The sequence below is a fragment of the Argiope bruennichi genome, chromosome 9 (genome assembly GCF_947563725.1).
Source record: "Argiope bruennichi chromosome 9, qqArgBrue1.1, whole genome shotgun sequence".
NCBI classification, from domain to species: Eukaryota; Metazoa; Arthropoda; class Arachnida; order Araneae; family Araneidae; genus Argiope; species Argiope bruennichi.
The window spans coordinates 50,325,922-50,341,308 of record NC_079159.1 but is presented as its reverse complement, the minus strand read 5'-3'; the positions used below and the strand labels follow the sequence as shown (position 1 = coordinate 50,341,308).

General features: G+C 29.2%; 1 protein-coding gene across 2 annotated transcripts in view; it reads left to right on the top strand.

The window, feature by feature from the left end:
- The window catches only part of LOC129983845 (protein outspread-like), a 168,115-nt gene that overhangs the window by 137,268 nt on the left and 15,460 nt on the right, over positions 1–15,387 (top strand). For both annotated transcript variants that reach the window (XM_056093505.1, XM_056093504.1), the window contains exons 11-15: positions 769–843; positions 969–1,178; positions 6,591–6,917; positions 10,032–10,217; positions 11,307–13,781. In XM_056093505.1, the coding sequence (XP_055949480.1) occupies positions 769–843; positions 969–1,178; positions 6,591–6,917; positions 10,032–10,217; positions 11,307–13,781 (3,273 nt within the window). The remainder of the gene's footprint in view (positions 1–768; positions 844–968; positions 1,179–6,590; positions 6,918–10,031; positions 10,218–11,306; positions 13,782–15,387) is intronic.

Sequence of the window (15,387 nt, the reverse complement as noted above, 5' to 3'; positions counted from 1 at the left end):
CATATATATGATAAAACATACCTCGAACAAGATTGGTTAAATCATGATGAATATGTCTGTTTCAGTCATAACCCGTAGGACTGTAACCTTCGTTTCCCACATCTTATTGTCATAATATAGGTCATTCAGATTACTCCGAATGTTTAGGCAAGATGGGAGTAATTCCCATCTTTATAAATATACTTTGCAGTTTTGAGCAAAATTTCGGTACTTATAATAAACATTAAAGTTTATTATTACATATCAAATCAGCTGTTGATGGTTTCTAGATGTAAACATTATAAACGAGTTAATAAAAAAATCATCAGAATGTCAAGGAGTATTAAATTTTAGAACTCTACAAAATGTCAACGCGTATTAAACGCATTTTTTAAAAAGTATTTATGTATAAATGTTAAAAATACTTTTATATGAAATGTTATAATGCAAGGAATTCTTTTAAAAGCTGTAACTTTAATTTTATATTAAAATAGGAATATCACTTGCACCAAATAAATTTTAAATTTCATATGCTCTCAAAAATTATTAAATGTTTAAATATTGAGGAAATATAATCTTATGATTAGATGTTAACATATCACAGATATATATTTTTTAATTTTCTTTTGAGTTCTTACATTTCAAAGGCGTTATTTGTGCTTGTGATTACAAGTAAACCATTATGGACGTCATATAAAGATTTACATGCCTAATGGAAACTCTGTATGCATATAATTATTGCTTTTTTTCCCTTCGTATATTGATTTCGCCATTTATTTGTTCTTTAAGGTACCATCGGATGAGAAAACGAATTCCGAAGCACCAAATCTAGCTTCAGACAACAGTCAAGTAATCTCAGATGAGGTAATATTAGTGTATTTCCTTCACAGAACCATTGAACCTATCATACTTTTCTTCTTCCATTTCTTTCTTTTTTAATGAATTGTTTTCAATAAAATACAATAAACTTCTGGGGTATTGTTTTCCAGGGTGTTTTCACTCGCACGGGTTGGCTAATGCGGCAGACGTTCAATAAGGACTGGTCTAAACATTGGTTTGTTTTGAGGGACTCTTCGCTCACCTATTACCGAGATCCATCTGCGGAGCATTGCGGGATCATGGATGGCATTCTAGATCTCAATCAAGTGAGCACGATCAAGGAAATTGAATCTGATCGGTATTATGCCTTTTGTCTGCAAGTAAGTGCTTTTCTTATATAAAAGTAATGTGGAACGATTTGATTTCAGAAATGGGGATTAAATAACAAAATTTTAAAAAGAAAAAATTTAAAATTAGGTTTTATTAATGTGCTGAAAAAGTGGAAATAAAATCTTAAAAGCGTGAGTTCTGAAAAGAATGTTCTAACTAAAGTGGAATTTTAATTACATTTTTGTCATATTTATAACGAATGTTTAAGAATTATCTTTCCTGCAATATTCATCGTGACCTAATTTCTTTATAGCATTGTTTTCGGTACCTCACGCTTTTACTATTTTCTCTCAATGTCCTGATTTTTTATTTTAAAAAATTCTTTTTGCTTTTAATTGTGCTATAAAGATTGTTTGAAAAACGCTTTCCATATTGTTTTTGTAGTTTTTCTACTTTTGAGTGTTGTAATATATGTTTTAACTTTTTATAATAAATATTATAACGCTTGCAATAAGATATTTTTATGATCTGTTATGAGATAACAACTTATATACGAAATCAATTAAAGTTATTTCGTATATAAGTTGATAGTTTTGGTCGATCAATTGATGATCAAAATTTAAAAATAATAAAATATGGCGCTATCAACAACAATGCTCGACTCGACTCAACTTATGAACTTTAATATTTAAGACTATAAAGAATTTACTAGCATGAGAGAAGTAAAATAAAAGCGTTCAGAAAGAAGTTATAGTCACTAGCACTTGTGCAAATAACTAAATCACTATTGAAGGACGTAATACATGTTTATACCCGACCAGGCAGTCCTATAAAGTTAAATCACTTCCGTTTTAAATAAAAGATTTTATTCCGTAGTTGATTGTTTACACAGATGATAAATTGAAATTGTAGTGTAATGAATCCGTTGCTTTTATATATATATATAATATGAGGCATATTCGGGTGTATTCAAGTGAGCATCCAAAAGCCGCCCCAGATTTTTGCCCCGTACCATGAACTTGGTTTGATATTGACTGTCACAAATAAATATTTCGATGTTGTTTAGACATTCCGCGTAAACAGCATTGAAAATTAGCTAAGAACATTCAGTGACCTCATAGTTAAAAGCATTTATTTGAAAAAGTTGTCATTTAATAATTTAAATCAAGATGACTGATTGCATTGCCTTTCGGACTGCAATGGTCTGCTAGTAAGATTTTGATTTAGGAACCGAAAGATTTCACGTTCAAAGCCCAAAACCGCTATGCAAGTTGGCAGGATGTATGTTAAATCTGTCGGGATCAAATGTCAAACCGCTGGCATGGTGCAGAAATTTGGAGATGAGTTCTGGTTCAGATGTCTTTCCTACCATCTGGTCGTGGTTTGAAACTACGAGGGCTTTTCAAAAAGGCTTTTAAAAAAACAGGCTTTAAATGCAATTGAAGTTAATTATCTTTTGCTCATATTCTGGAAAAATTTATGTAGGGCAATAGCCCATGTTGAAAGAAGATTCATAAAAAGGGCTTTAGAACGAAGACACTTTATATATAATTAAAGATTCTATCACATGCTGTATAAATATCTATTCTTTATTGTGTTTTGCTCGTGTCATTATAAGTTATATCACTACAAAATATTATCAAAGCAGTAAATTATGTTCATGCCCTGCTTTTGTTTTAAAAAGATGCTAGAAAGAAAAAAAAACACTAAACAAAGAATTTTTTTTTAAATATTTAGAAAATGAGCACTAAATACTTCTTTCCTTATAAATCGTTTTGAATATAGAAATGTCTACCGTCATCTATTGTAGAATAAGTAATAAAAGTGAAAAGTTCAAATAAATTTGTAAAGCAAATTCTGTAGCTTATGCTGTTTGATTCGATGTCAGAATTCAGAGCAGAGATAAACGAATAATTAAAAATTATATAATAATAACTGAACAATTTTGGAACATCTTTTGAGTTGGTCTGTTATCATTGTCCTCTTAGTATAGCTTTTCATATTTTAGTGTAAAACCGATTCTTATAATACAAAAATACTAATATTGTCTAAAATGATAAGTCTGGTATCAGCCAAAATCTGTATCTATACATTTGAAATACATGGATATTTTTCTGATCAAATTCTAGCTAATGCTTTGTAACTGTTATAAAAGTCCTTCAGTCAGAGAATGGTGGATATTTTTTTAATCAGGTTAGTTTCTGACTAATCTGATAAGAAAAATATATTCGTTATCTTCGAATTTCCTAAATTCTGCTGCTAAAACTTTAATGATGTTATTATATTTCTATTTTCATTGTATAAATTATTTTATTCTCGAGGAAAATTAGTATAATGTCACTTTTAAGTAACTTATTTGTATTTTACTAACAGCATTAACTCACATACTTTTGATTTAATTTAATATGTTCGATAGAGTTAATACAAGTTTACATAGCAAACACCAAGTTCCGCACGTCATTTAAATTTTGATTCTATCTTTTGGCTTTACTGGAGAAAGTGACGTCATAGTTTAGTGTAAAGCAGTGTGAAGTTAATTTTGTCTAGTGATTGTGAGATTTCCTGAAATGACTCCATTTCTGGTATGATTAATTTCGAACAAAATTTTTTTAAAATTTCGATTATTTGAGACCTATTTCATGGCTCAAAATTGGGAGCTTGAATAACGGAAACAATATGCTAGAAAAGGCTGTAAAAGTTTTAGCTTTAATAGAGAATTTTATGTTTAAAGAGATAATTTTAGAGATATCTATTCCTGGAACATGATTTCAACATTAAAGATCCAAAATCGCCCTTTCATAAATCGCTCGTTATTTATCATTCTGCCGTTTCTAAAATTTCAAAACAGAACTTCACGTAATGGTGCGTTAATGAACTCCACGCTCAAATTGTTTAGAAACAGTAAAGAAATGAATATAAACAAAAAAAACTGGCAGTTATTAATCAAAACAGCCAGTATTAGACCGTGGCATTCTGCTATCACACCCACGTACCACACCTACGCCTGTAGACTGTGAAGGATCGAATTACTTGCCTCTAAGCATTATGAATTCTGGCCACACACATCTTTTGATGGCGACCTTGAATGAATTTTAATTCGGCTTTAGGGTGTCTTTTGCCGGTAGATGTTTAATCATTTTGGACTGCACTGAAGTTCAGCAAGGTTATTTTCTTCGAATTGAACAGGAGTACTTGCTTCCGAATTGTTGATTCCGTTATTAATGTGCTGGAGCCACGCATTAATAACAGAACTATAAAAAAAGCTGTTTCTTTATGTTGATTACTCTATTGTATTATGAGATTTCAAACTGTATTATGTTAGTTTTTTGACATTTATCCTTTTATAAATACTCTTAATTTAGCTTAATTATATTTAACATTTTAGCAATCTATTTGTAATGTAATTTTGACTCTCATTAGGTAGATTCGTATACGACGACTATCTATTGCAATGGTTCTCATGACGAGACTTCAGGAAAATTTCTTCAGTCCTCCCCCGATTATGTCTCTAGAACCAAAACCACACTTCATTCAAAAGTTTATATTATGAATATAAGCATATATGCGTATAACGCTTTGCCCATGTTATCTTGCAAACAGGATAACTGGAGTAATTTTATTTGGATTTTAGCCGGCATGAAATATGTTGTAAGAAATATAGAAACCTCGAATGAGTTCATAAATAAGCCATCTAGCTCAAAGGGGGTGGAAATGGTGGGGGAGGTGAAATTTTCATTTCGCTATGACTTTCTTAATATTGAAGATAGAAAAAGAAACCCAAGCAGCCAAATTAATGCCTCATTAAGACGAACAACTTTTGTATTTAAAAATTTTTGACAATTGCAATATCTTAAAAGTTAGGGATTGAAAAGTGATTTTCACGCCCTAATTTTGACTGTTCCTAACATCAACAATTTATGTTGCCAGATAGTAATTTAGATGTAAATCTACCTTTGCCTTCCAGCTTGCCGAAAGGGATTTTTTTTCTTGTAAATTAGTGATATTTAAGGCCATAATTTTTTTCAATTTATGTAAAGAGTGGTTAGTATTAATACGTGATTAATATTAATGTGTACCTCTATTTATTGCACATCAGAAAATGAGGAAAAAGTGAGTGTCTTTTTTTTTAATCTTTTTCTCTGTATATCTTATGTAGATCAATAACTTTAACATTTGGATGTTCATGGAAAATTTTATTATTTATAGCACCCCTTAACATTTGGATGTTCAGGGAAAATTTTATTATTTATAGCACCCCTTAATGTTGCAATGCAAAATTAATCTGCATCAACATTATGAAGGAATTAATAGACGGCAACGATTAAATTATGTTTTTACAGAAAACTGTTTGTCAGTTTCTTCTTCCTTTTATTTTTTGGCACTTTTTTCTGCGTTATTCGGTTTTCCTGTTTTGAAAGGAATACTTCCATGACTTGGTGATCTTAATATCTCTATTTTCTTTCTACAGTAGTTTGAATGATTAAAAATATTTTAAGTTTACTTAAATTTAGCTTCCTTTATTAATTACTTAAACACACTGCAAAATTTTTACATTATAAAATCACATTTGAAGCTTCTCTAGGGATCAGTTAGAAACAAACAGGTGCTGGCAAGCCACTTCTTTCCAAGATTTCGATGACGATTAAGTATTTCTAAAATCCCGTTGTCGTTTTTAATTTAAGCAACAATATTCACATTTTTCCTATTTCATTTTTATCCTTCAAGTATTATTTGAAGAAAATACAAGATAAAAAATTACGTATCTAATATTGAAATTTCTATAAGCTTTCACTGATTTTTATCATCATTATTTAAGAGCTTTCCAACGGTGGGTTTCATCCATAGATTAAAAAGTATTGGATGTTAAAAAGTTGAAAATCACTTTTCGACCGTTACCTACTAAAGAATTGCAATTATCAAAAAATTAATTATACAAATTTTTATAGTAAGGCTTAATTTATTTTTCTATCTTTGGTCGTAAGAAATTAATCGAAAAATGAATATTTTATCACCCCCTCCCTCTTTTACAACTCCTCTAAACTAGAGAGCTCATCTACAAAAGAAATTACTCAAGATTTTTTGCCTGCTTAAAACTATCACGAAAACCATTGCAATAGGGAGCGTTTCTATACATATATATTCGGAATTCATTTGGCTCTCATTTCATTATTGATATTCAAATTCAAATTCTTGAAATAAGATGGATATTCAATTGGATCAATGGATATTCAATTCCATTCTTGAAATAAGAATAATGACCATCTTTTATTCTCTCTTGTAATTAACAAGAACCTGATACTTTTTTCAAAGTCTAATTAATTTAATATCTGATTCTTCCGCTATTAATGATTGCCATTTTGAATTTGTTGTCTGCTTTCAAGAACTAAAATAAATATCAATTCTGACTGATATAGATCTAGTGACACTTAAAAATGTCTTGCTTTCTTTTTAATGTATTCCAGACTTGGGACGGAAAGAAACATGTTCTAGCTACAGAAACAGATGATTTCAGAAAAATTTGGATCCAAGCTTTAAATTATGCATCCAACCTGTGGAGTTCAGCATCAAAGGAAGATTTTATTTGCAGCGAAATCGTACTACCTGAACACAATTACCATCATACAGAAAGAATATCCTCTCCTTCTAGTAATTTCACGTTACCTGAGAGAATATCATCTCCGTCTAGTCTATCTTCTTTGTCATATGTCTATGGCAACACGCTTCTGGAAACTTCTTCCACCTCCAGTGATGATCAGTCTGAATATTTTTCATTGGTGGATGAAGATGAGGTATGTGTTTTAAATTTTTTTTCAGCTTTATTTATTTATTTTTTTAGAGATGTCTTTATATTGATTTAAGTTAGTTTTGGACTACCAAAAATAGATGAAGTTTGAGGACTTCAAACTGACTTTGATTGATTTGGAAAAATCTATTGTACCTTTATATCTTATTTAACCTTTTCTGCGGCCATGGAAAGTGCGCTCACTACCAAATTCATCAATCTTTGTGTGAAGTTACGTGGGTTGATATAAGTTCTGACAAATTTTTCAATAAGACAAGAATTTAGATGCGTCAGTTCCTTATCTCATACAGAATGTTGTCCCTTGATTTGTTACTTATTAATTAATCAAATTAATTAATAAATTGAATTAAATTTATCTAATAAGATAAATGAATCAGTTTTCTAAAGTCAATCTCAATCCTAGAAATATTTTATTATGCTATATGACTGGAAAAAAATGGCTTTTTAAAAGATTAACGTTCTTCGAATTCATGATTTAGGAAAATCCTTCGCATTTCCGATTCGTCAGCTCATAAATGAGCAGTCGGACAAAAATATTTTTAAAATTTCTTTTAACTTTTATTTACTGAAAATTTTTGTATTTAATTTCAAATGTATCATTTTTTTAATTATCTGAGGATTGCTGTTGTATTAACTTGTTTCTAAGATCTTTAAAAAAAAATCTTACTATCTAAAAATCGCTAAATCAGCAATCTACTATAAAAGTTGCTTCTGCAATTTCTTTCTTTTTTTTTTTTTTTTTGACAGAAAAGGGGAGAAATAGTTTGTACATTTATTATGTTATTTTAAATATTTTTATTAATTCCTAATGAGGAAGCTACTTGTATAGAAGCGTAGCTTGACCTTTACGATAGTTACTAGCATAGTTAAATTTATATCCGTAAGGCGTCATAATTCCTTCCTACAGAACTTAACTAATTATTAATAGCAGTTAACCTCATGATACGGATGCGAAAAGAATATAAATCAACAATGTTTCCACATTCAAAATGACGTAATATAACATCATGAAATTTGATTCTGAAAGAAAATTGACATTTGTGTGGGATTTCCAGACTTCCTGTACACGCGATTCAATTCCTGTTTGCCTTTTTCTTTTAACAAAATCATCTAGTATGTGCCACAAAAGAATTCTTAAAAGTAAAGAACAGATGATTTAATGCATTAAAGGAATTTTTTTTTAGCAAATACTAATTTAAGTCTTTTGGTATCCTTAAAAAAAATATTTTTCTATTCATTTACCGAGACAAAAATGAATTATTATTTTGAAATTCTGGTTGTTTTGAAAATAGGCTGTATGTAACAGAACGAAAACTTATGAATTATTCTTTAAACTAATATAATATAATGATAACTATTAGCTATACTAATTATTTTTAGCTATTGCATTGTATTAATTATTTCTTACAATATTAGAAGATAAATTTTATTTGGAAGGTTACTTATCGAGTCTGGTTTTAATTCCATTGGCATAAAAATCTTTTTGTTTTAAATTAATTAAAAATTTCTACTTATTTAAGTAAGTTACGTATTGAAATAAATTTCTAACTGAACATTTCACTATAAAGTCCCGTGTGTTGCAAAGTTTAATGATTATTTCTGAATTCAAAGGACTTTAAGGATTAAATTTCGGTAAATGTATTTTTTATAAGAATGAAAAACGACTTTTGCGAAATAAAATCAAGCAACTGTATTGTAAACTATCTAAAATCCAGTGCTGTATTAATCCAATCGATCTCATAATGAAATTTTTTCAGCAGAGCGAATCAAAAGTTTTAAAGAATAAATAAATCACTCCATTCGAATGTCAGTGACATTGGCGTGACGTAAGCAGGTTTCTGCTCAGATTTTGAATTTTATTTTATAATATTCATTTCATATAACATAATCTTCTGTAACTTTATATTATTTTCGCAATGAACATGGTAATTATTTATTACTAAAATGCATTTTTAATAAATTTACATTATCCCGTCAATTTCATCTCTTATCTCTAGATTGTCGAGATTCTATTCTAATAAAAACAATAAAAGTAAAAATAAAAAAAGCGCTATTTTATGGAATTAAGAAGAAAATTCATTCTGATAAAATTATACGTTTATCTACGAAAGATTTCATATATTACTCTATTTTGAAGAACAAAATCAACCATAATCACAATTTTCTGCTGTCACGAAAATTTTGTTTTAACCCAAATGAGCTCCAAATCGCCACGTTCGATAAAGCCCTGATTAGGTCTAAACATAGCTAAACACATTAGGTCCAAACATAGTTCGAACACATAGCTAAAATCAGGAAAGAAAAGTAAATAGTGACAAATTATTAATATAGATAGAACGATTACATTCTGTTTTCGTCCGCGGTGGCCTGGTGGTAAGGTCTCGGCTTCGGAACCGGAGGGTTTCAGGTTCGTGACCCGATTCCTCCAAAGAACCGTCGTGTAAGGGGGTCTGTTGCACGCTAAATCCGTCATGACCAAACGTCCTCCCACTGGTGTGGTGTGGTGTGGAGAGGGGGGTGCCAGCTCAGATGTCGTCCTCGTCATCTGACCGCGGTTCAAAATTACGAGGTCCGTCCCAAAATAGCCCTAGTGTTGCCTTAAAAAAAAACGGGACGTTAATATAACTAAACCTACATTCTGTTTTCATGTATGAAAATATTACCCCGGGTTTTGAAATAAGGAATTCTCACATTGGCTGAGCTCATAAAATTAATGCATAAAGACGAAATATATTAATATTATGGGTAATCCTAAAAAATGTACAATATTTCATATTGAATTACAGCGTTTCGAAGAATCCTAGATTATACATACTGCCTGGAAAAAGGAGATTATTAGATATTTATTTTAATTATCCTGAATATATTTTGCTGCAGTTTTTTTAATTTAGATTTCGCGCACTTTTGTGCTAAATGTTGGTAGTTGCAATCACCTGACTATACTGTCTTAAATACACTGCTATTCCCATACATGAATTTTTGTATACATTTTAATTTAAAGTATATACTTTGGTGATTTTTAAATGCGTGAGAAATTTCTAATGTTTTAGATTTTAATAATCATAAAAAATTCTCAAGTTTATATGTCTCCCTGTCCTAGGTCAGCGAACTATCGTCGTCGCCTAGAACTTTACCCCCATCTCCCCCAATAAATCGAAACATGATGTCTTTAGTGAAAGAAAAATCGAGAAGTCGGAGTAGCTGTGGTCAGAAGACATCGGCACCAGTTCCTACAGATTTTATAGCAAATGACTCCAGCAATCATGAGGATTTGAATTATGATAAGGTATCCTTATTTTTATAATTTTAACTCAGATTTTAAATGTTAAATAAATCTTAAAAATTCAAGTTTTTTTATCATTATGGAATCAAAGTTTTTAGATATATGCATAAAAATTAGGGGAATCTTATTTTTTGTTTAGATTTGCTAAGTTTATTAGTATTGTAACAATTAACATCTAATTTTTACACCGTGGCTAAAATAGAGTAGTGTAAAAATTTTCTTCAAATTATAATTATTTATTTTGGTAAAATGTTTATAACTTGAAAAATATTTCTTTATTTTTTAATGAATAGCTATATAATAATTTTAGTTATTATATTATTTAATATAATTAATTTATATTAATAAGTAATTTAATAAAATTAATTATTTAAATAAATAATTTTAATTATTTAAATTTTTATTATAATATTTATTATAATATTTACTTATGATAATTAGTATAATAATTATTAATCAATTCTTATTTATCTCTTAATCTTATTTAATTTCATTGTTTATTTATTTTATTTTTAATATTTAATTCTAATTAATTTAAATTTTTATCTCTTAATATTAATTATTTATTTATTTTAATTATTTTTTAACAATTTAAAAATTATTTTATTATTTACTTTTTCTTTGAAAATCTGAAATCACTTTTCTTAATAATATTACTGTTAAGAATAGCATCCATAGTAACAACGTATAAACAATAAATTGTTTTATTGTCAATTTATTTCATACTGCAAATGATAAACTATTTTCCAAAAAAAAGTACGCGATTTGCAAATCTTTTATTTTTCTCTCAATAATGCACTATATTTAAAATTATGTTGCTGTAGCTTTTTTGTTGGTCTTTTTAAATTTAAGCATATTTACAGTTTCATTAAGTACATAATTCTGATAAATTACTAAATTAAATAAAAGTTTGAACTCGAATTCAATAAATGCACTGACAATAAGTGCGGGTTTATTGTGAGTGACTTATAATTTTTATCCTTCCTCTGCTTATAATATTAAAAAAAAAATAAACAAAAGAATAAGTTATAATTTTTTTTTTTTTGCAATTAAATTTGAAGAGTTAAAGATTTTTTTTTTCATTCTTTTCAGGATAATCTAATTATAAATGAAGAAGAAAATTACAGTGATGAAATATCGCGTCAACTGATCAATGGGGATCACTCAGTTTCATCTACGAAACTGCAAGATGAGCCACTCGATGATCATTCGAGAGTTGATGAAAGAATAGCTTTTCGATTAGATTTTGAAGACCAGTCGCCTGATAAAGATCTAAATGGAAAAGAAATGATTTTTGGAACACCTGATGTTTCTTTTGGCAAATCTTCCCCTTGTGGAAATTCTGATACTTCAACCTCCAACTCAGAAGCAAGTTCGGAATGCCGTATGTGCTTCAGGGTTAAATCTAAGCTAGCGGCAGCCAAAGATGAAATTCGAAAATTGAAGAAAGAGCTAAAAGAAGCTCATGCTAACTTTGACAATTTAGAAATGTTTTCTTATAAACTCCAGCAGGATATGAAAGTTAAAGAGGAGAACCACAATGCCCAGATAGCTTTAATGACGGCTAAAATCGACGATTTGACTGCCAAATATACTCTTGCGGAGAAGAATTACCGGCAATTGAAGCAAAAGTCTCTGAAAAGTGACAGCAAAGAAAGGAAAAGAAGCTCTTTGAAAAACAAAGAAGGTCTCACTATAACAAAAGAATATGAACTTAAATTATGTGATTTGGAAAAGAAAATCTCTGAAATTGAAACAGCGATTCTCAAAGATTCAACAGCAAATAGCTCTTCTGATGTACAACCAAATCGTGACGAAATTGTTAAATCACCTGAACTGTCAGATGCTAGCAATACTAGTACATCAACTGACCAATCATCTAATATTACCAAAGGTTTCTTTTCGCGATTGCAGTCATTGGTATCGAGAGTCCAAAGCGTTGGTAGTGTAGTCACAGAAAAAAGTAACAGTTCTAGTGAAAGAGAAAGCCCTCGAATCAGATTGGAAGTCAAAGACGCTGAAGAATCTAGTGCTATGGATGAGGTGTCAGATGATTCATGGGCTGTTACTCTTGACAAGAATCTGAAAAGCATTAATAAATATTTAGAAGCATACCCAGCTAATTTTTCAGAATGCCAAAGTATATTTATTCGAAAAATGAGCAAGGTTCTGAAATGGTTAAAAACTTCTTTGGGTAACATTTGTAAACAAGGAACTAGCTTAGCCAATGAGAAAAACGTACTTATTCAGAATGTAATCGATCTGTTAACATCTATGTGTTCGGAAACTCCGAAGGGCATTGAAGAACCAAAGCAAGCAAAGACATGCCATTCTTTGCTGATGGCATTTGAGGCTATGAGGCTTCTAGAGAGGGTTGACAGCGTGGACAGTATCGATTCTTTAGTCAAATTTGATGTAATGGAATGTGCTTTTAAAGTCTTAATTAAAACTTTATGTTTAGTGTTTGCTGAATATGAAAATAAGGATATCTCAACTGTTTTAGATGTGATTTCTGGCATCCCCCAAATTCGGTTCTTTTGCCCTATTATAAAGAAACTTCTTCCTCAAAATGAAGAAGATGAACAGTTTTCTACAGTTTCCGAAAGGTTGCAGCTTTTAAATGACCAAAGATCTCATATTTTGAATTCGCTGGCAGAAGCTAAAAAGACCAAATATGAATATTTGTGTAATACATTGATCGAAGTACCTGTAAAAGATAGTAATGTAAATAAACCACTAACAGTTAACTCTTTAGAGAAATATATTACATCAACCGCTACAGATATCCACCGGGTTGCTGAATTACAACTTTCTGGCATACGAAACCAAACTTCCTTTTTACTTAAAGCAGAACGAGACAAAGTCAATTTGTGGTGTTCGGAAGTTAAGAAAGCAATAAAGGACAGTTCTGAAAAATTTATGGCTGAACTGAAAGATGAATGTCCTATGGTGCATGAAAGTGCTATCTCATTGTTGAGTTTGAGTGATGCTAAACGTTTGGAAATCACCAACTGTGTGTCTGAACTATCCTTCTTTAATGTTTCGTATGTTATTTTAAATAGTTTATTCTCAGAGTCAATATTTGATGAAACAGTTTCTGATGCCAGTTCCGATACAGTACTTTCAGACGAAGAATACATTGATAAGACTTGGAAAACTCTCCAATTTAATAAATCGAACTTTTTATCCAGTCCAGGATTTTTCGAATGTCTGCAGTGTACCTTACTCAATAATCTTTTGTCTGACCCTTCCCAGGAGATGAACTGGGTAGAATACATTCATAAGTACAATTTTTATAATCCTCGTAAAAGTGAAATGCTGAACTTCCAAGCTGAGAATATGAGAACAGTTTTAAGCGGTAGTTGTAGCAATTGTGATAGTCATTTTTCAAGCTCTTCTGGAAGGAATTTGAAGGACGCGTGCAATAACAGTATTACATGTACTGAATGCGAAAAATGGATAAAGAAATTTTGTACATCAGAAAAGCAGCATGAGCTGGAGAAACAAGCTTTAGAATCAAAGTATACTCGAGAACTGCAACAATTAGAAGAATGTTTGACTAAAAGTGTAAGTAAATTTTGTGAAACATTTTCTATAATAAGGTTAAAAGTATTAATTAAAAAAAGTAATTTGGTTTATGTTACTTATTACTACAATAAAAAATATAAATTCGAAAGCAATAAAAGCATGATTAATTGTAATCAATAGCCATTTGTGTATTTTTGGCATAAAGAACACTAATAAGTCTTTAATTTATTAAAAAATCGGTTACTTGCGTAGCTTCAATATAAAATAAAATGTTTTGTGCTATGATGTGTGGAAGAATTGCATAAAAATTTGCTGACACCTGTAATATATTTCTGACTATAGAAATAAATTTTTGTGCTGAAAAATTACGAAAGAAAAGTATTTAAAGAATAGAAACACATGATTTTGGATTTCCTATCAGAAACATGATTTCAATAACACCATTCTTGAAAAACATTTTTAGAAATTGAAATTCTAAATTATAATATTTTGCATTTGAAAATTCATAATGAAATCAAAAACATTACTATCTTTGGATTTTTATTTTAAACAGAAGTCATTGATCCTGAATATTAAGATTCTTTAATATTAATGAAATTAATAGATATGATGTCAAAGTTACATAACAAATGTAACAAAGATTTTAAATTAACATCTAATTGCATGTTGTGTTACATTATATTATAATATCACGATTTTTTTTCCTTGTTGCAAAATATGCAATAGATATTTTGAAATTATTTTGGTTCTGCATATTTGAAGATGGAGATCACATGGAGATGCATTAATTCCGTAGTTTTTTTAATCTTAAATGAATGAATAGATTTCAATGAACGATTCACATTATAAGAAATCATCTAAAAGCCTTTCAAATTTTAATTTCCCTCGCAGTAGGTAAATTATTACTACAATATTTTTTTTAATATAAGCACTATTTTTGTGTGGTAATTTTCTGATATTATCTCATCCGTGCTTAAAATATATTGCTTGAATTTATTACTTGTTGAAAGATAAATAAGAAGTAAAAAGTTAGATACTCTTAAATATTACCTCAAAGTTATGAGGTATAAAATGGGGAAGTTTATTTAGATAACAATATTAAATATATTTCTTTTTTTAAATATCCTAATTTTCAGTTTTGATGACATATTATTAAATTTTAATAACTGGACGTAAGAACTTGTATAATAATCATGCATGAACTAGGAAAAATATTATATATATATATATATATATACACGAGCTTAAAACAATAGCGTTCGCATAGAAGAATTTCTATGAAAAAGCCTATTACATTTAATGCAATTAATGTAATTTATAATTTTTGTATTCATAAAGGAAATTAATTGCACTTATAATAAAAAAAATAAACTTTCGAAAAAAATTAAAACATTGTAAAAGATGTTAGAAAAACTTTTAATACTGGCCTTCCTAATTTTAATATTTTTCAGCCTTTTTTTTTTTTTGAGAAATTATTTAAAATTAAAATACAATTCTGTTTTTGATTAGAATCATTGTCTTAATTAGAAAAAAGCTAATACAATTTTTCTTTTACAAACGAAAAATTTCAATATATTCTTCATATATTTATTACAGATTGACAGAATCGCATCATTTTCATATAAATTATAGTTATGGATATCAT